Raw genomic sequence first — 20,386 nt, 5'->3', positions numbered from 1 at the left:
CTTCTTTCCACAGAGTAACTCCAGTGTGTTTTGTGTGTGTGTGTGTGTGTGTGTGTGTGTGTGTGTATTCTACAGAAAGTTTCACCCAGAATATTGATCTTGATGGCATTGAATTTTCATTATCTTATTTTATGCCTTTCAGCTTTCAGTGTTATTCTTATGCAGAGTTTTTATTTGTTTTTAGGTCCCGGGGATGGAACCCAGGGGACTTCACACATGCTAGGCTCCACCCCCAGGCTCCCAGGGCAGAGTTTCATTGGTCTTGATAAATCTTCTTTTAACCAATCAGGATGGCTAAGGGGAGGGCGAACTCTCAGGGGCCCACCTATGTTGAAAGAGCTCACAAAACTGCAGTAACCGAGGTCTGCCACATGGTGTCGCCCAAGCTGGGGTTTTAAGACTGAATCGCTGTTCGCCTGTTGAGGGAAAGGAAGACTTAGAAAAGTCTGGAAAAAGTCATAAAATGGTGACCCAGCATTCAATCTTCTTCCGACTTCCATCGCCATATTGATGCTGGGACATCGCATGGACCCAGTTTCTCTTGTTTACATCCCTCGGGCTTTGCCTTTGGCAAACGAGGCTTGGCCAGGCGCCGGGATCCCTCTAACCCAGTTGGCATCCCACCCGCGTCCTCCCGTCTCCGACCTCACCAGCGTGTCTGGGCCACCCAGAGCTGGCCCTGGGCAAAGCTCATCATGAACGTTGGCATCTCCTTCAATGCCTGGAATTCACACAGCCCTCCTCCTAGGGGAAGCCCCGGCTCCCCACCGGCCTCCCAGGAAGGGAGATGGGGAGGAGGACTTCATCTCCCACGTCTCCTGAGCCACGTCCCCTCGCCCTCAGCGTCCACAGGGGGCTGCTTGTTGTTAGGGACCCTGGGTTTTCTTAGACACTGGAGCCCGTTCTGTCGGTTGCAGGGCCAGCCCCCAGGGTCAGGGAATTCGGATGCCTCGGGAGCAGCCCTGAGCAATGATGTGGGGAACTTGGAGACTGTGTTAGCCCCCCTTCCCCTGGGGCGGAACCACCATAAGGCTCAGGGTCCCTGGAGCCCCCAGTGGGACTGACCCCTATTGCCACCGCACCATCTGCTCCTTGACATCTCATGTAGGGCTCCTTCCTGCTTTGTCCTTTGTCCTGCTCAGCTCCAAAGAGGCTGCCTGGGATCACCTGCTAAATGAACCACATGCCCTGGAGTCTTTTTGTTTGTTTTTAAGTTGTAGAGGGACACAATACCTTTATTAGTTTAACACTTTTTACACCTTTATTTGATTTATCCATTTTTATGTGTGCGTAGGATCCAACCCAGGGCCTCACATGTGCTAGGCAAGTGCTCTACCACCGAGCTACACCCCAGCCCTGCCCTTGAGTCTTTACCTCAGCATTGGCTTCTGGGGGTGGGGGAAACCCCAATTTAAGACATCAGCTTCGTGGTCAGGTGCTCTAAAACTGGATCTCCAGTCTTGTCATCTTCTGATTTCAGAAATTCTGTCTACTTCACGAAGTCATTGCCTGAATTCTGCCAACATCTCCCCCCCAAATTCCCTTTGGTGCCAGTTGCTTAAGGAAGTTGACTCCACACTCTTGATCCAGCCAGGGTCACCCCTGAGGTCCTCCTTCTGCCCCCGAGCGGACTTGACATTCTCCAACCCTGTGTTTTCACTTTTCCTGCCATTTACCATTGCAGGGATTTTTCTTTGGGTTTTGATCGAAAATTTGTCTCAAACTGGCCTAAGCAAAGAAGAAAATTTCATGACTCAAAAGAACAGCGAAGATCAGGTAAACTGGCTTCAGGCATGGCGGAATTCCTGTTTTTTTCTCCTTCTGTCTGGATGTTGTCTTCATTCTGCAAACTGTAAGGAGGCCTGCTGTTGGTCTAGGAATTCTGGGGGCTCTCTGCTTTCTCTTTTGATCCATCAGCCAAGTAACCCTGCTCGTAGGAGGAACATGTCTGAGCTTCAAAGCTCTGTCCTAGCAGAGTTCCCTCTCCCCTTAAAAAGAGGGAAGAGTTTAGTGCCCCAAGCCCTCTGGTGGAAGGCAACTAGGTATGTGGATTCCTGTTCTAGTCTTCCCACATCTCAGAGGCCTAGTACAGGGCCATCTTTCATTAAGAAGTCAAGTATCAGGCCGGGCACAGTGAGGCACCCCTGTAATCTCAGCAGCTTGGGAGGCTGAGGCAGGAGGACCTCAGGTTCAAAGCCAGCCTCAGCAATGGTGAGGCCCTAAGCAACTCAGTGAGACCCTGTCTCTAAATAAAATACAAAATAGGGCTGGGGATGTGGCTCAGTGCCCGAGTTGAATTCCCAGTACCCCCTCAAAAAAAAAAAAAAGAAAAAGAAAAAGAAAAAAAGTCTCCAATCTGCCTCAGAGACAAAGGTTTCTTTCAACTGGAAGCTTCTGCTCCTGGGTGTGTTAAGAAAATGCTCTGCAGCCAGTCCTGAGGCTCAGAAGGCTAGGACAGGGACCCCAGTGCACATTTACAGGCCTGAAGATCAAAGCATTAGGCCAAGGATGGATCTTTCCATGGGCACCCAAGTGAGTCTCTCCTAGGAAGTTAGGAACCCCCAAGGGTGTCAACTACAATCCCATCCGCAGGTTCCGCCTCTGTGGATTCAACCAAATACAGGCCTAAAATATTTGAGGGGCTGAGGTTGTGGCTCAGTGGTAGAGTGCTTGCCTACCACGTGTGAGGCACTGGGTTGGATCAGCACCACATACAAGTAAAATAAAGGTATTGTGTTCATCTACAACTAAAATAATACCAAAAATTTGAGAAAAAAATTTTAAGATGTATAGGCTCCCCCCAATTATTCCTTCCACAATACAATATAACAGCTATTTACACAGCATTTACATTGTGTTAGGCCGAATAGAGATGATTAAGAGTCTACAGGAGGATGTGTGTAGGTTCTCTGTAAATACAAAACCATTTTACCTAAAAGATTTGAGCATCCTGGATTTTGGTATCTTCACGGGGTCCTGGAACCAATTCTGTGGATGCCAAGAGACACCTGTACATTTGTGTTTACCTTGGAGAACTGAACTATTAAAAAAAAAAAAAGGCTACATAGTTAATACTTGGGTTGAGTGATATCCCTTAAAAACACATCCAAGTCCTGATGTTCTGGTACTTGTGAATATGATCTTAATTAAAATAGGGTCTTTGCAGAGTAACAAGGACCTAGAGATGAGATTGCTCTGGATTTAGGGTGGGTTTAATGAGACAAAGGAGTGTCCTTAAAAGAAAAGGAGAGGAGAAACAGAGAAGACGGAGGTGTGAAGACAAGAGGCAGCTATCAGAGTGACGCATCTACAAGCTGAGGAACAAGGATTGCTGACAATCACCAGAAAAGCCAGGAGGGAGAGGCAAGGGACAGATTGTCGTTCAGAGCCTCAGGGAGGAGTCAACCCTGTTGACACTTTGCAGAATTCTGGCCTCCCAAATAGAATATTGCGTTCTCCCCTCTCCCCCGCCCCGCATTTGTCTCTTTTGTTACTGGGGAATGAACCCGGGGACGCTTTCCCACTGAGCTACATCCCCAGCCCTTTTTATTTTGAGACGGGGTCTCACTAAATGGCCCAGACTGTCGGGCGGCTTGGGACCCTCCCAAGTGGATGGGATTATAGGCGTGGGGCACCGCGTCAGGCCCAAGATCTGTCTGCAGGCTCCCGGTTTGGGGCACAGCGGCCCCCCCCCACACACACCGCGGCTTTGCTTTCCCCGGTTTCAGTCACCCACGATCAACTGCAGTTCAAATCTACTAAATGGAAAAAGAAACTATTTAAAAATCATTTAAAATATGTGAAGTGGAAAATTCCAGAAATAAACAACTCGTAAGATTTAAATTGTGCGTCATTCTGAGCAGCGTGATGCGATCTTGCGGTCCCCTCCGTCCTGCCCCATTAGGCACCTGGGTTGTAGGGACGGGCACTGTACGCCAGGGCCTGTTTTCGAAGGACCCTTATTTTACTTAATAATAACAAGGATAATAGCAATAACGAGAATCGAAACACTAGGATCCCCAAGGGTGACATTAAGGACCTCCCAATAACCGCAGAGGCTCAATTTCTCCCTCTCTGTAGCAACCCTGGTGGCTTTAACGGGCTTTGCCCACAGCGAGGAGCCAGGAGACCAGCGGCGGGTTTCATTTGCGCATGCGTTCTTACCCACAATGCATCGTGAGCTGGCATGCGCTACTTTGCCCCCTTTTGCATCACTCGCCGGGGCACTTTACGACCGTTTCCCTTAGTTCTCTGGCGGGAACACTGCCTGCCACGCCCACCGTGCCCAGAAGGCCCCGCCCCTCTAGGCAAGGATTGGCTGTCTGTTCCTCAAGCCCGGTGCTGACTGGCTCGCGTCTCTGCCACTCCTTTTCAGCTTGGTGGCGCGCGGCGGGGCGGCTACCGGGAGGAGCGTGAGCGGCTGTGGCAGCGGCGGAAGTGGCCGGCGAGCCCGGTCCCCGCCGACAACATGGTGAGGGCAGGTCGACGGTGGGTTCTCCTGGAGGTGGGGGACGCGACCATCCGGGACCCTCGGGGCGGGCGCTAGGGGCCGGGATAAATGTGCAGTGCAAGTCTTGGGTCCCGCCTGTGGCAGGCGGGGAAACTGAGGCCCGAGGCAGCAGAGGCCTCCCCAGGGTACCCAGTTCGTCGCTATTCAGGAGTTTGGGGGTGGACGGACACATATTCATAATACAGCAACCGGCAGCGGTCGTCCTAATATGTCGGTGGGGTGACGGGACCCGCCAAAGGGCACCGCGAGTGAAGGGGAATGAAGTTTGGAGGGACACCGAGCGAAGTGGCCCAGGCTAATCTCATAGGTTACAGAAAGCTAGTGTGTCGAGAAGTAGGGATCAAGTGAAGCCCGTTTGGGAGCTAGAGAGCTTGCGAAGTGTTCCGAATGTCGACAGCACACACTTAGATGCCTCTGGCTTAAAACAGGCACAGGGAGGGGAATCGTTTCTCCCTGGGCCACACAGCATTTCACTCCAGGGAAAGGAGGGGTTCCTGTCCCCAGCCCTGGTGCAGAGGATGGAACCCAGGGCCTCAGTAGATGAGAGCTGTACCGCTAGGCTACTTCTTCAGCCCTTTTTCAATTTTATTTTGAGACAAGGTCTTGTTAAATTATCCAGACTGGCCTCGAACTTGTGATCTTCTTCCCTTGGACTCCTCAGAACCCGGGATTACAGACATGTGCAGCACGCCCAGTAAAGGCGCATTTTAAGCCAGAGGGGGACAAAGGGAATCCTCCCCATTCACAGAAAGAAAAATTAAGGCCTGAGAATTCTGGGTAGGAAGGTTCTGGTGACTCTGGTGTACAGATATAGACACAGGAATTCAGAGCTGTAAGTCTCTTGGCCCATCAGCATCCATCATTTAGTGAGAGAAATCAAGGATGTTGGTGGGGAAGTGACTTCCAGTCACTCCATGAGATGGTGAGGGATTCTGGAATAGCAGAAGAGGTCCCCAAGGGGTGGCTGCACATTTCTCAAACTAAGGATTAACGAAGGCTTCGAAGTGCTGCTGGCCAGTGCAGGAATTCACAGAGAGCCCCTCTCCCTGCTGCATACCATCCAGTAGATGGAGTTGGCACTGTAGGATAGGCACCGGAAAGACCCATCTCTGTTCACCTCCTTGACAGCAGATCTTCATTTTGTCCCCAACACATTAGCAGAGTCTAGAAAGTACTTACCCAAGGTACAGACTCAAGACTCTCATTAGCCTCGTTCCGCCTCCTGAACATCCAGAGTCCCCAAATCTCGACTTTCTAGGAGTTTCCTGGAGGAGAGCCAAGAGTAGACAGGCAAAACACCCTCACACATTCCCAGTCCCTTGTGGTCAGATTGGAGCCAGAAGGAGCAGCCTGGGGGTGGGCGATCCTGAAAGGCTTCCTGAATGAGAGGCATTGGGTTAGTCCTCAATCCACCCCAACCTGAGGATTAGACCTCTGGAGTTCTAAGAAAGTCTAAAAACAGGAATCCTCTTACCTGAAACAACTTTTCTAGCCTAAGATTTAGATTTCTGTCCCCTGGGTAGAAGACTCTCATCTCACTTGGCACTTTCCTGTTTTTTAAATTTTTTTTTGTTCTGGGGATGGCAGCCATGGCCTCGCCCATACTCTGCCTGTGCTCTTGACACTGAGCTGCACCCCTTCCTCCATCTTTTAAGTTCATCAGGATCCACCCCTTCCTCTGATCTCTGTCTGCAGTGTGGTTTGGGAATGAGGACATAGAATAAGGCAAGATGCAGTCACTGCTCCAGGCCATTGTCACGTGGCTCCCTGTCCCTGTGCCACCTCTGTCCATCAGAGCCACCTTTGCCTTACCTGTGGGGTGGGGCAAGCATTCTGCTCTGTGTGCCTCCCTGGGTGGCAGTGCACTTCCCTCCTGTATTTATTCAGCAAATATTTAGAGTCTCTTCTCCCTGGTCCCTGGCCCTGTGTGTGCTTGGCACTAGACAAAGCCCACACCCACTGAGTGTTCCAGTCTAGCCGGGGAGGCAGGTAATATATAAACAAGATAATTAGAGGCTGACGGCAGCCTGTGATGGAAACCAACTGCCGCACAGCAGAGGGTGGCCATTAGGGCTTGGCCAGAGAAGGTGACGTTTTAGCCACCAGCCACTGGAAGAGCACCCTTGGTGGAGGCCACAGCAGGGTGAAGGTTGGCCAGTTTGGCTGTGGCCTCAGACTGGCTTGGCTTGCCAGGGGTGGGCTGTCAGGCTGTTTCTGTCCCATCTGTGTCTCAGATTTTTTCCCCCCCCTTCGGTGCTGGGGTTGAAACCAAGGGCCAGGTGTGTGCTAGACACCTGGTCTACCTCAGGGCCCCATCTGCATGTCCACTCTTGGATACTTATGAATGGGGACCTGCCAGTCACAGTTGAGGAAACCATGGGTCCTCCTGGGCTCTGCTCCTGATAGTTGGCACATGTGAAGTCCTGAGAAGGACTGTCCCCAACAAGGAAAGCGTATGTTCACTGTAGTATGACATCTGCTCACCTGTTGGCAGCAGGCATCTGTGCCTGCTGGGCTTTCCCAGGGACATGCTTTGCGTTCCTGGGCAGGTCCCTCCCGTGACTAGTGCTGGCATCTAAAATGAATGACTGCCAAGCCCATTTTTCTTCTTGGCATCAAGGGCTAGCCTGTTCCCTACCCCCTTCCCAGTGATCTGGGAGAAGCGCCCATGCATCTCCTCCCCCTGGGTCCAGGTGCCCATTGTGGACGTAAGAAAGCAAGCAGGCCAGTGTGAGACTCCTGAGCGTACCTACCGCTGGGGCAGTGTTGCTGGGCTACATCCCAAAGGCAAAGGCGGGAGCCCTCCGGAGCCCAGCCCACCCACCAGGGCCCAGCAGCCACTCCTTCAGTGCTTGGCCTCTTCCTCCTTATCTTGCCTTTCCAGGAAGCCAGCACAGGAAGTGGGCTTGGGCCTGGCTTCCTGCTGGCTTGGGACCTCCTCCAGGCAGCTCTTCTCAGGAAAGGCCTGTGGGATGTAGGATTCCCTCCCCCAAGGCCTTCAAGTTCCACCCCAGGGAGGAGCAGCCACCTTGGCCGGGCCAGGACTCCCCTGCAAAGGCTTCTGGGGATTGGGCTGACTGGGATTCCAGAGTCACCCGGGCGAGGCGCACTGAAGCTCTGTCTTCTGTGAGGTGTCTTCTCAGGCCTGGGGCCCTCCGAGCCAGAACCTTCATCCTGGCCACACTGGATGGACTGTGGACCCAGGCCCTGCCACCTGAGTCACCCTTCTTTCTGGAAGCCCAGAGGCAGTCCCCAGGGAATGAGTCATTCTTTGTATTTCCAAAATGAAAAGAGCTGATTTTTTTCCTCCAGTTATAAAAATACTACCAAGGGCTGGAGGCGGAGTTCAGTGGTAGAGCCTAGGGTGCTTGAGATCCTGGGGCCCTGGGTTCAGCCCCAACACCAGGAAAAACAAAAACACCAAACTACCAGGCCAGGTACAGGGGCATGTGCCTGTGGTGCCAGCTGCTGCCTGTGCAGCTGAGGCAGGATTGCTTGAGCCCAGCCTGGGAACATAGCGAGACCCCATCTCAAAACAAAAATATTATATATTTGTCATGAAAGAGGAATTCAGTGGTAATAGAAAAAGGAAAAATCGAGTTATCTGTGTGTGTAAAGATTCCATCTGTTTGTTGTCTGCCATTGCCTGCAAAAAGAAGCAGGCTTTTTCTGGAATATTCTTCTGCCTTCATTTGGTGAATATCTTTGAACCCCCAGCTCAGATGTGTCCACTTCAGATTGGGGTTGACCCCTCAATAGGGCCTGGCAGAGTCAGTTGTGGGCCAGTGGGGCGTGGGCTTAGGCCAACCTGGGGCAGACAGGGTCAGGTTGGGCCTGTATCTTCCCAGCTGCCTGCCTTTCAGCAAGTTCCTTGGCCTCCGCACTGAAGCATCCTCACCTCCATCCCGTCCGGTTGTCTCGGGCAGGGGAAATGGTCCTGGGCTGGGGTGGTGGTGGCTGCAGCCCCAGGTATAAGCGTGGTGTCTCAGTACCCCCAGGCGGCGGGTTCCAGGCCTCTCCTGGACACCCAGACCCACGCGGGTGCTCGGGTCCCTCGTGGACTAGGATCCTCATGGCACCTGTGCACGCCCCCGGTGGATGTTCAGCCCTCCCTAGAGTCAGGAGACCCCGCGCGGCTGCCATGCTGTGTGCAGAGTTGGTTCGCTGTGTCTCCAGTACAGACACAATTTTATTTTCTTCAAATATTTTCCATCTGCATTTGGTTGGGTACCCTTGATGCAGAGGCCAGTCACAGGCGCAGAGGCATCTTGGACACCGTGTGGTCGAGTGGAAAATGCAGGCGACACAGGGACCGTGTTGTGATGCTGTCTATAAACCCGAAGGCAGGGCCCTGCTCTGCACTGGGTGTGGGTAAATGTAGGGAGGGTTGTGAAGAAATGACCAGAATGGTCAGCACCAAGGCCAGGTGGCAGCTGCCTCTGTGAAGGGAGGGCGTGCGAGACTCCTGGTCCAGGAGGTGGATGTGTGTGGTGGGGTGGGCTGAGGGAGGAGAGGGCTGTCGTTTGGGGTGGTCCAGGTTCGCTCCTCCACTCCCAAGGGGCATTGGGGGTGCTGGTCAGACAAGTTACGTGACTTTGTTTGCCTTGCAGCTTCCCTTGTCGCTACTGAAGACAGCTCAGAACCACCCCATGGTGAGTAGGTGCTGGGCTAAGGTGGCCTGTTCAGAAGGGACATGTTGAGGGTGGAGACAGGCCCCTCTGGATGGGGGATTTCCTGCTGGTCTGAACACCGAGGCTCGTTCTCTCTTCCCTCCCACCCAAGATGTTTCTGCTCCTTAGGAAGGTGGCACATGCTGCCATGCGCAGTGGCAGCTTGTGATCCCCATCCCTTGAGCAGCCAGGGCAAGAGAATTTGATTAAAGGTCACCCTAGGCAACTTAGTGAGATCCTCTCTCAAAATAATAAAAATGGCCTGGGCGCAGCTCAGTGGTGGAGCGCCACTGGGTTCAGCCCCCGCAGACATAAGGGAATCCGGGGACGGACTTTGCTCCCGAAACTCCTTCTGTCCACGTCAGTGAGCTGTTTCTCTTTTACATTTTTTTCTTCAAGTGTAACCAACACGCTGCTGGAGCTCCCTCAGGCCTGGCCTCGGCACGTGCGCTCGTGTCTGCCTTGAAGCGTACAATGCAGTGGCCTTAGCATGCGCACAGCTTGGGCAGAACATTCGTGGCCCCCAGAGGAGACCCTGTCCCCATTAGCAGTCACTCCATTTCCCTTCCCCAGCCTGGTACAGCTACTGATCTGCTTTCTGTTCCGGGTGCGCCCGTTCTGGACATTCCATACGAACATGGACGGAGAACACGTGGCCTTTCGTGTCTGGCCTCCTTCATGGACATTGTGTTTTTGAGGTTCACCCTGTGATAGTGTGTCTGTGCTCCATTGTGGCCAGATGACATTCCATTGTAGGCAGACCACATTGTGTTCACACATTTATCTGTTAATGGGCTTTCTAACGATGTCCACTCTTGCGCTGTCGCAAATAGTGTTACTGCAAATACACATCTTTATTCATATTGTTTCTCTTGGGCAGAGATCACAGTTGATTTTTTTTTTTTTTTTTTTTTGGGGGGGATGGTACTGGGGCTGGAACCCAGGGTCTTGTGCATCTTGTGCATGTTAGGTACCTGCTAGCCACTGAGCAGTGTCCCCCACTGTGATTCGTTTTTTTTTTTTCTTTTCTGTCTCAGCCTTTCCCCAGCAGTAGCATATTTAGAATGATGTGCTACTTACCTTTGTCCTCAAACCACATCAAAAAAGGCAATTATTGTTGCTGTAAGGAACAGCATTTCCAGGCCACCAGAGTCCACATAGCCAGGCACGGTGGCGCACACCTGTAATCCCAGCAGCTCAGGAGGCTAAGGCAGGAGGATTGTGAGTTCAAAGCCAGCCTCAGCAAAAGCAAGGTGCTAAGCAACTCAGTGAGACCGTCTCTAAATAAAATACAAAATAGGGCTGGGGATGTGGCTCAGTGGTTGGGTGCCCTGAGTTCAATCCCTGGTACCCAAAAAAGAAATAAAAATTTTAAAAATCAGTGGTTAAGTGCATCTTGGTTTTAATCCCTATTTTTAAATTTTGTTTTTAAGTTTTAAAATATTTTTATTAAATATTTATTCAATATAAAGTTTTTTTAATATTTATTTTTTAGGTGTAGATGGACACAACACAATGCCTTTACTTTTATGAGGTGCTGAGGATCCAACCTGGGTCCCGACCGTGCTAGGCGAGCGCTCTACCGCTGAGCCATAATCCCAGCCCCCCAGTATGAAGTTTTATTTATTTAATTTGATTTATTTGTGGTACTGGGACTTGAGCCCAGGGCCTCAGGCCTGATAAGCATGTGCCCTGCCACTGACCTGTGCTCCTGACCCTAACCTGTGCTCCTAACTCCTGGATTTGAACCCCAGGACCACAAATGGGGGGGCGGGTGGTAGGCAAGTGCATGCCACTGAATTCTATCCCCAGCCTTTTTTATTTTTAATTTCAAGACAGGGTCTCATTAAGTTGCTGAGGCTGGCCTTGAATGTGCCACCCTTCTGCATCAGCCTCTCAAATTGCTTGGACTGCAATTTGATTGCAGGCATTCACTGCTGCACTGGGCTTAAAAGATTTTTTTTTAATGAATACATGAATATACAACCAGTGTCACTCCACATCGTGGACAACCACAAGAAGGGGAGGTTAGACTTCAAGTATGCCTGATACGTCAGAACACACTCCTCTGTCGTGTATATCTAAAAAGAACAAATAAAGGCTTTTTTTTTTAAAAAGGCCATCTGGAGCCGGGTGTGTGGCACACACCTGTTATCCCAGCAGCTCAGGAGGCTGAGGCAGGAGGATGGCGAGTTCAAAGCCAGCCTCAGTAAAAGCGAGGTGCTGAGCAGCTCAGTGAGACCCTGTCTCTAAATAAAATACAAAATAGGGCTCAGGATGGGACTCAGGGGTCGAATGCCCAAGTTCAATTGTCTGTACCCCACCCCCGAAAAAAAAGGCCACCTAGAAAGAAAAAGTAAGTTGTTTTAATCAAATAAAAGTCACTGTCCCCTGGGGCTGGAGATGTGGCTCAAGCGGAATCACGCTCGCCTGGCATGCATGGGGCGCTGGGTTCGATCCTCAGCACCACATAAAAATAAAAAATAAATATGTTGTGTCCACTGAAAACTAAAAAAAGATAAATATTTAAAAAAAAAGTCACTGTCTTCATAGAAAGTCCGACGTCATCTCCATGGTGTGCAGAGCAAGCCGAGCTTGTCCTCAGGAAGGACCACTCTGGGGTCTGATGCTGCAGGCCTGCTCTGCTGGGGTCCCAACAAGGCCCTGGCGGTGGTTGCCAGTGGGACTGGGGCCAGTGCTCAGGCTGCAGGCCGCCGATGACCATCATCCATTTCCCTTCTAGTTGGTGGAGCTCAAGAATGGGGAGACGTACAATGGGCACCTGGTGAGCTGTGACAACTGGATGAACATCAACCTGCGGGAGGTGATCTGCACGTCCAGGGTGAGGGCCCGGCCATCCCTGGAGGCGGTGGGGGAGGTTGAGGTGGCAGGGAGGGCGGTGGCCGTGCACCAATCGAGCGATTTGGCAAGGGCCACCTTCGAGCCAGCAGCACTGTCATGGGGTGGGGACTGGGTGGGCGCAGCATCCAGAGTGCACGCTGCCACCCAGCATTCTCACTTCCCAGTGGGCGGGAGCCCTGCGTGGGCCTTGTGGAAGGGTGACAGGAACCTTCAGCTACTGCTGAGGGCGGGAGGAGTGGGGATAGTGTCTGGCCAGGCCTCGTCCCTGAAGCACCTGGGCCTTACACCTGTGGCACAGGAAAGCTGCCCTGTTGGGTGCTGACCACCCAGGTCATTCTGCACACTTGTGTCGGCCACTATGTCTGTAGAGGCCACCCTTGGCCTAGAAGGACTTAGGCACTTACGGCACATGCATGGCTATGTGGCAGGGGCAGCTACCTCCATGGGAGGACTGACCCTCCCTGTCCACCTCTGCTGCCTTCAGCTGTGGATGCTGCCTGGACTCTGAGGGGCCACGTGGTCAGGAAATGTCCAAGCCACTGGGGGGGACAGCACCAAGGCCGAATGGCCCTGAGCCTCTGTACAGTCCCTGAACCAGGAAGTGCATCACTGGGAGCAGCGCTTGGCGAGTTTGGGCTGGGAGACTGCTCCCCTGGGAAACCAGGCCTCCACCACTCTTGACATGACCCAGATGGCACTGACAAGAAGGACGGGTGGGGACAGCTGCTCCTTCCCGTCAACCTGTGCTGATCTCTGTCCTCCCCATAGTTTGGGGGAGGAAGTGGTGGAGGGGAGAACAAGAGTGTCACCCAGGACTCACCTTGACAGAAGACAGTAGAATGTAAGAATGTAAGAAGCTGGGGGGTGTGGCTTTGTGGTTAAGCACCCCTGGGTTCCATCCCCAGTACCAAAAAAAACAAAAGGGGGCCATCTCTCATCTGGATGGGCAGGCGCAGGGTGGCCCCTCCGTCGTAGACAGGCTTCTTGTGTCAGCACTGGGTGGGGGCCCTGGGTGGGGGTTCTGTGGTGGGCTGCTAGTAGTGCCTCCCGGTTTTCATCCCATGCTCTTCAGCGGGTCTTGATATGTCCACTTGGTTGTGACGGACAGTGCCATGTGAATGGCCACACCATGTCTGTCTGTGTGCGGCTGGAAGCTCTTGTCTACCTTCAGGCCTTGGAATCACCGTGTGTCAAAGGGTGCGAGCCCCTAGTGTGCTATTGACGCCTCCAGGTTCTGTGCCCTTAGCTCAGGCTGGATAATCCCCGGGGTTGGTCAGGCCTCCGCAACCTGCTCAGAGGGCAGCTGGGCTTCCCCTGAGTGGCCCTGCCCCAGCACCCGCAGTGGGCAGGAGACCTCGGTGGCAGGCACACAATGTGGAGACCCTCGGAGCTGGAAACCTGGGGAGGTGGGAGGCTGTGGGCTCCCTGCTATTAACCAGCCCCTGTGCCCAGGTCCCCAACGCTCCATCCACACAAGGACGGGACTCAGGCCGAGGGAGCCGAGCACTGCAGGCAGCCTGCACCCTGAGCTTCCTCGGAAGGCTCCTGTGTGTGTCTGCGTGGGCGTGGCCTCCCACCCCCTCTTCTTTCTTTTCCCCAGAAACACCTACGCATTTGTTTTGGAAAGCAGAGACACATTCAGGGAAGATGTGAGCTCTTGTCAGGGGAGAGACGTCTTTGGGGGTAAAGTAAGAAAGGGAGAACATGGGTTCAAGGGAGAACATGGGTCATGGGGGTCAGGAGGAGCCTGCTACACCCCCAGGAGAGCGAATGTCCAGAGGCCTCGGGAGGTTCCTGTGCTCCTGGGAAGACATGGTGCCCTTGCAGCACATCTGTCCCTGCCAGGTCCTTCCACTGGCTGGACCAGACAGACCTAAGCACCAAGGAGTGTGGGTGACAGGAAACTGAAGGTTTGGGACGATGGGGACTGCTGAGGGCGAGGGCTATCTGGAGAGGAAAGGCAGGGACAGCACGTGGGAAGCCCTGGGAACAACCTGGGTGTGTGCTCCCTGTGGAAGGAGTAGCAAGGGCTGGGGGGGCGGACAGCCAGCAAGGCTGGCCCCAGACCTCTGCAGCCATGCTGGGGACCTGGACCTCCTCTGTGGTTCCGGGGTGAGGCGCCAGCAGGAAGCTGCTGTGGTCTGCTGTCTGGAGGTGACGGAGGGAGGCGGCCACCTGGTTTGCATCTGTCCACAGACAGGCTGGGAAGTGGGGCCAAACTCATCTGATAGAAGCAGCCCCGGGGCAGGAGGGGAACGGGGAGGGGCAGGCCAGTGCTTGCTAGGTGTGTCCTGCTGTGGGAGGCAGTTGGCTGCTGGGTCCTCAGGGTTGATGTTGAGGGTTTAGGCCTCACTTTGCTCCCCATCCTCAGTTGGCTTCTCTGAAAACTGGCATCACTTGGGCTGGGGATGCGGCTCAAGTGGTAGCGCGCTCGCCTGGCATGCGTGCGGCCGGGTTCGATCCTCAGCACCACATACCAACAAAGATGTTGTGTCCACCGAGAACTAAAAAATAAATATTAAAAAATTCCTTCCCTCTGTCTTTCTCTCTCTCTCTCTCTTAAAAAAAAAAAAACTGGCATCACCGAAAGCTGTCCTCACCCACCCTCTTCACAAACCGTACAGGGTCACTGTGCCTTTGTCTCTGTGCCAGCTCAGCCCTGCTGAGATCAGTCTTGGGTGAATGAATGAGTGGGGGCCTATAGAGAGGGTCCCACGTGGAAGGTGGGGCTGGGGCAGCATTTGGTGTCGGGGAACCCTCACCCCTCTGGGCTTTGGGCTGCAGATAAAAAGCTTCAGCTGAGATTGGCAGAGCCTTGGCTTAGACTGGGGAGGGTGCCATCCCAGCCTGGGGGAACCCCATCCCGCCAGCCAGGCCCAGGACCGGAGAGGCTGTCTTCCTGCAGCCTCGGGTCCCTCCTCAGTATGGAGCTGGGAGTCAGAAGAGAGCCCTCCTGGAGGCTGGACCCCTCCCGCAGCTTCCATGGGGGACCAGAGCTCCCTGAAGTGGGAATAGATGACGTCCCGGCCATCTGAGACTCCTACCAGGACTGGGCCTGCAGAGGTGAGTGACCCCAACCTCTTCCTCACACAGGATGGGGACAAGTTCTGGCGGATGCCCGAGTGCTACATTCGAGGCAGCACCATCAAGTACCTGCGCATCCCCGACGAGATCATCGACATGGTCAAGGAGGAGGTGGTGGCCAAGGGCCGGGGCCGCGGTGGCTTGCAGCAGCAGAAGCAGCAGAAAGGCCGCGGCATGGGGGGCGCTGGGCGAGGTAGGCTCCCTGCCCCCCTCAGTGTGCTGACCTGGGGCTGCCAGGGCCTCCCCACTGTGTGGGGACGAGCACGTGGTGTCTGTCCTGCCCCGTGTTGACATTCTTGACTGGTGTCATCACGGGCCTCCTCCTCCACAGGGAGCTGGGTCAGGACAGAGTGGCTGCCAGGGCTCTGCCAGGGCTCGTCTGTGCAGCAGCTGACGGTGCGAGTGTCGCCACTGGCCCTGCCACCTGCCAGGGCCTTCTCCTGGCAGTGAGCCTTGGCATCGCCTGTCAGGGAACAGCTGTGGTGGGGCGCCCCTGCTCCAGGTCCAGTCCTGCGGCTGCCCAGGACACAGCTGGGGGCGTTAGGATTCAGCCCTGTCCACTGTCTGGGTCCTGCCATCTCCACGTGGCAGATGCACTGGGCGTGACAGGTCGCCTCCCTGAGCTTCAGTTTCCCCTCTGGAGAGTCTGGTGGTGCCTGCCTCTGGCTGCTGGCAGGACCCTGGCTCAGGCCTGGCATGGAACCCTGACTATTCTGCAGGAAGCCAAGCCTTGCCCTTTTGGGTGGACGCCGGCCTCCCTGGTTCCCCCGCCTGAGATTGTGAGTCTGGCATAAAGTTCAGTTTGTTCCACAGGCAGCTCAGGCCTTGCGAACCCTGTCCCTCCCACCCCATCCCAGCCTTGTGCTCGTGAGGCACCTGGGTTGTGTCCACCGCTGTAGGACACCTGTATGCCTGGCGGGGTCCCAGCAAAGCAGGGTTCACTGGGAATGCAAGTGGCTCACTGCAGGACCGCAGCTGGGAAGGGCACTGGAGCCAGCCCTGAGCCAAGGCTCATGAGATGGTCAGGAGCAGCTGGGAAAAGGGGCAGGAGGGTGAGGGGAGCAGGGCCCCTGGAGTCCCGGCCCAGCAGAGTTGGTTCTGCTGCTGAGATGTGAGGTCGAGCAGCTTGTGCTGGTGTCGTCCTCTGTCCCCACAGTGCCCAGGGCCCAACACTGGTGAGAGTCTGGACTCCCAAATCTCAGCAAAGCCAAGATGACCCCGTCTTCACAGGTGGAGGGTCCCAGAGGAGGTGGGGATTCTTGTCTCCAGACCACAGATCAGGGCCTCCAGCCCAGCAGGCTCTGCAGAGGGGCCCGACAGTGGCACTGCACTGGCTCAGGTGCTCAGTGAATGGCACTTGTTGGCGACAGCCTTCCTGGGGTTCCGAGCTCTGGCTGGGCTGTTCGAGTGTGTGCCCTGCATAGCTGGCTGCACTGAGGGACGTGGGGGGCCTGAAGCAGTCCCTGGCACCCCTGGGGCAATATCAGCCCTTGTCACAAGGAGAACATGCTCAGGCACCCACCCTGGCTTGCGCAGCAGAGGACCTTGGGGGCAGGATTGCTGTCCCCACTTCACAGCTGCAGCTGAGGTTCAGGGGTCCGGTGACATGACCAGAGGCCAAGGCCCTGGGATCTAGCCACAGCCCCTCTTTCTGTCCCACAGGTGTGTTTGGCGGCCGGGGCCGAGGCGGGATCCCTGGCACAGGCCGAGGCCAACCTGAAAAGAAGCCGGGCAGGCAGGCGGGCAAGCAGTGAGCGCCTCCCCACCCACCGAGCCGCGGGCAGCGGTGTGGCTGTCGGCTCCCAGCCCGGAGAGGAGGGAAGAGCCAGGCGCGGGGACAATGCGCGCTGTATTGTGGGATCCTCTTTAGGTGAAGTCCCCCCACGGGTTTTTTGTTTGTCTTTTAAACCAACATTGTCGTTGTCGTTGTACGGTTGGGAATGTCGCTGATGTTCTTGGTCCTGGGAGAAGCCCCCTCGGAGGGGAAGGTGCAGCAGGGAGCCTCGGGCCCTGGCCCTGGAGGCTCAGCCTTTCGCCTCCAGCCCCTGGAGCCCCGTGGCAGCTGCAAGAAAGGCGAGTTTTTGTCTGCAGCCCCCAGTCGTCTTGAACGGAGCCCCCAGGTCGCTTTTCCAAACAGCAGGGACAAAGGACGGATGCCACAGAGCCTGTTCCCTTTTGCTTCCTTTTTCTTTGTGTTATAAAAATAAAAACAAAAACAAGTTCAGTACCAGTGCGACCCCTCATTCCCTTGAGCCACCAGGTAACCTAGTGTGTTGTGTCCACTGTCCCCAGACTCTGGAAATCAGCCCCCGGGAGGGCACTTCCCTTTCAGGGCTGTGGCCCATGTCACCAAGGGGAAGCCTCTGCACAGGACAGGGGCTCCCGTCTCTCCCATCCTAGGAGAGGCGGCTAGGGCTCGTCCCCCCAGCTTGTGGAGGTGGAGTGCCCTGGGCAGCAGCCAGGCGTGGCACCCTCTGCGGCCTGGACTCTCCCCTGTGCCCGGCTCGTCGGCACCTCCACCCTGGGGTTCACCAAGACATGAGCTGCGCCGCGGCCACGCAGGAACTCTACACGATCCCAAGACTCCTGCCCCGTGTGTGGCGTCCACCTGAGACATGGAGTCAGCACTTTGGAAAAATGCTCCCAGTAGCGTCGTCTGCCGAGTTTTCCTTCTGTAAGCAGAGGCAGGAGCTGCAGGGCTAGACACCCAGACACGGTCGGCTGTCCCTGCGGGTGCTTTCTGCCCAGCTCCGTGTTGAAGCCTGCTCTGAGGGTCCTTGAAGCCAAAGGGGTGCTGCCCTGGGTCCAGTCCTTCTGGGACCTTTTGGGTCCTGTGTCTCAAAGGTCTCTGCCTTTAGGATTCTTCTAGCCTGGTGCCCAGGACACTGGCCGTGGCCCTCTTGGGACCTGGTGCTGTGGGAATCCTTTTGTGGTGACAGAGCAGCACTTTGGGAGGGTTGGAGGTAGAGTCATGGGGCCAGCAGGTCTGGGGGAGGCCAGTCCCAAGCCTCACAAAACCGCCTTCCTCCACAGGGACATGGACAGTAGTTGTGGCCCTGGCTTAGACTGGAGCAGACAGGCTCAGGGGCCCCTGCTCGCTAGACAGGCAGCCCTTGGCATGGTCCCCCCTGTGCTGAGGGCCCAGGGGCCTAGGGCAGGGCCGAGGCTCCCCACTCCCAGCCCATAGAGGTCCCTGGGGTTAGCCCCTCCCTGCTGGGGTCAGCTCTTGGGTGAGGCCCTGATGGAGTCCAGGAGCTCAGGGTCAAGCTCACAGGAAGCCCTGGAGGCCTCTCCCCTCCCCACTGGGCTCTGCCCAGGGTCGCCTCCCTCACCAGGCTGAACCAGAGCTCACTCGGAGCTGGAGCTGTCAGAGCCCCAGGCTCTCGCAGTCCGGGGCCTCTGGCTCCTTTTACGGGCCTCTGGGGATCAGTTAGTGGGTCTTTCAGGGGCTAATCCCTGGTGCCAGGCTGCGTAATCTGCGTAATCGCGGCTTCTCGCCTGCGTAGCCAGACGTGGAGCCACTCTGACCTTTCCAGCCAGGCAGCTCCGGGCTCCCAGCCCAGTTCCCATCTAGTCTGTGACGCGAGCACAGTGCCCTGGCCTGCCCCAGCGGCCTCTGCCTCCCCTCCTGAGGTGCTGCAGACGGGCCTCCAGGGCTGCCCCCTCCCGGGCCTGGTGTCAGCACAGCCCAGGTTTCTGTCTCTTCCTGGTTGGTTTTAGAGGACGAGCCTCGGCCTCTGCACAAAGAGAAACCAAAAGCACCAGCCCAGCTCCTGACCTAGACCTTCCGCGTCTTCCTGGGCTCCTGCTGGTTCATGGGGCCCGGGTCTGCACCCTGTCACCTGGCCAGCCAGGGGCCCCTCCTGTGCGGGGGTTCTCACCCGCCCCCAGGACCTTCTCCCTGGCGCTGGCTTTCTGGCAGAGAGGCCCACGCACACGCCCTCGCTGCAGCACAGCGTGACTCAGCCGGGGGCTGAGCTGGGCAGGGCCACCCCCACCCCCTGCGCACTAGGAGGCACAGCCTGTTTCAGGGACACGTGCAGAGACTGTGGCTCCCAGGGCAGCAGTAGGAAGTGTCCCCTGCCACTCCCTTACCTGGCCACAGCAGACATCAGGGCTCTGCTGGGCTTCCATGCTGCCCAGAGCCCCTGCCCCCGCATCGCCTCCCCTGCCCCTGCCCCTGCCCCTGTGGCTGGACCTGGGCCCAGCGCATCCCGGCATGGCAGTGAATGTGCCCTGCCATCCCTCCCTGAGGACAGAGGCTGGTGGAGGTAAACCCAGCACCAACTCAGCCTGATGACCACGGCAGGTGCCAGGGGGACCTGGGGCATCCGCCCTGTCTCCACGCACTGGCAGCACGGCAGGGCCCCCGCCCTGAAGCCCTCCGCTTCCACAGTGGGCCAGCCGCAGGCACGCCAGCTGCTGGGGGAAGAGGAAACTGAGGCCCGGGAGGAGGGTGGCGGCTGCACAGGTGACCAGGGAAGGCTTGAGGGAGGCCAGGGAGCCAACCGTCTGGGAGAAGGACTTCCAGACAAGGAACGGCTGTGCAAAGGCCCTGTTCCCCAAAGATGGGAGCAAAGCCAGAGGGACAGGAAATGGGGAAGAGGCAGGCCCTGAGTGACAAAGGAACCTTCCAGAATAGCTGGAGGCAAGAAATCAAGAGGCCAGAGCAGGCAAGGCCAGGGGCTCAACCCAGGGTGCAGGACAGAGGTCCATGGGGTCCAGCACGCTGGGGAGGGCCCTCCTTCCCCAGATTGGAGGAGAGGCCTCTGAGGGGGCCTCACAGTCACACCAAGCCCCAAGCATGGGAAGCCCTGGGCTGCTGTGGCCCCTCCGGTGGGCGTGGAGCAAGATGTGGTCTGGGCACGAGCGGGGGCTGAGGATGAGGAGCGGAGCCACTCAGCCCCCGCCTCGCCCCTGCTGGTCCCTGTGGGTTTACGAAGCCGCTTCAATTGGCACCTCCGAGGGTTCTCACAGAGAGAAACAGGCTCCAGGGACAGGGGCGGGTGCCCACAGCAGCCAGTGTTTCTCTCTCCCCAAGTATGTGCTGAGCAGCTCTGGAACCCACCCTGGGGAGGCATCACCACTCAGCCCCGGCACAGACAGGGTGAGCAACATGCCCTGCGTCCCACAGCCCACTCCGCTCCCTCTGCAGGCGCCCCAGAGCTCCTCCCTCTGTGGCCTCTTGAATTCAGAGCACCGGGTGACCTCTTCTGACTTAGGTGTGTCAGGCCCAAAATGAGGAGTCCAGAAGTGGCTG

General features: G+C 56.0%; 1 protein-coding gene and 2 long non-coding RNA genes across 7 annotated transcripts; 1 reads left to right on the top strand and 2 right to left on the bottom strand.

Moving 5' to 3' along the window:
- Positions 1-151: 151 nt before the first annotated feature.
- LOC144375001 (uncharacterized) lies at positions 152-7,854 on the bottom strand. Of its 4 annotated transcripts, XR_013434249.1 has the most exons (4): positions 7,264-7,854; positions 2,933-5,888; positions 1,066-1,170; positions 152-416 (listed from the first exon to the last, which is right to left on the bottom strand). It is a non-coding gene; the product is annotated as an uncharacterized LOC144375001 (long non-coding RNA). The 4 variants fall into 4 exon arrangements; XR_013434247.1 differs by lacking the exons at positions 152-416; positions 1,066-1,170 and adding an exon at positions 1,235-1,927; XR_013434248.1 differs by lacking the exons at positions 152-416; positions 1,066-1,170 and having other exon boundaries at positions 1,235-3,040; positions 5,690-5,888.
- On the top strand, positions 4,334-17,353 carry Lsm4 (LSM4 homolog, U6 small nuclear RNA and mRNA degradation associated). 2 transcript variants are annotated; one of them, XM_005332999.5, is made up of 5 exons: positions 4,334-4,471; positions 9,121-9,162; positions 11,924-12,022; positions 15,136-15,319; positions 16,789-17,353. In XM_005332999.5, exons 1-5 carry the CDS (start codon positions 4,469-4,471, stop codon positions 16,878-16,880), a joined length of 420 nt encoding a protein of 139 aa, XP_005333056.1. In that variant the 5' UTR covers positions 4,334-4,468; the 3' UTR covers positions 16,881-17,353. The 2 variants fall into 2 exon arrangements, with proteins under 2 accessions (XP_005333056.1, XP_077893984.1); XM_078037858.1 differs by having other exon boundaries at positions 4,465-4,488.
- LOC144375000 (uncharacterized) lies at positions 13,680-19,254 on the bottom strand. Its single transcript, XR_013434245.1, has 2 exons — positions 17,735-19,254; positions 13,680-17,314 (listed from the first exon to the last, which is right to left on the bottom strand). It is a non-coding gene; the product is annotated as an uncharacterized LOC144375000 (long non-coding RNA).
- Between the last annotated feature and the right edge of the window lie 1,132 nt (positions 19,255-20,386).

The sequence above is a fragment of the Ictidomys tridecemlineatus genome, chromosome 2 (genome assembly GCF_052094955.1).
Source record: "Ictidomys tridecemlineatus isolate mIctTri1 chromosome 2, mIctTri1.hap1, whole genome shotgun sequence".
NCBI classification, from domain to species: domain Eukaryota; kingdom Metazoa; phylum Chordata; class Mammalia; order Rodentia; family Sciuridae; genus Ictidomys; species Ictidomys tridecemlineatus.
Note: the sequence above shows the minus strand (reverse complement) of the source record. Positions and strands in the feature narration are given on the sequence as shown.

Coding starts and splice junctions, on each gene's coding strand:
- Lsm4 (XM_005332999.5), top strand. Junction 9,163..11,923: donor CAGCTCAGAACCACCCCATG/GTGAGTAGGTGC, acceptor TTTCCCTTCTAG/TTGGTGGAGCTCAAGAATGG. Junction 15,320..16,788: donor CATGGGGGGCGCTGGGCGAG/GTAGGCTCCCTG, acceptor TCTGTCCCACAG/GTGTGTTTGGCGGCCGGGGC.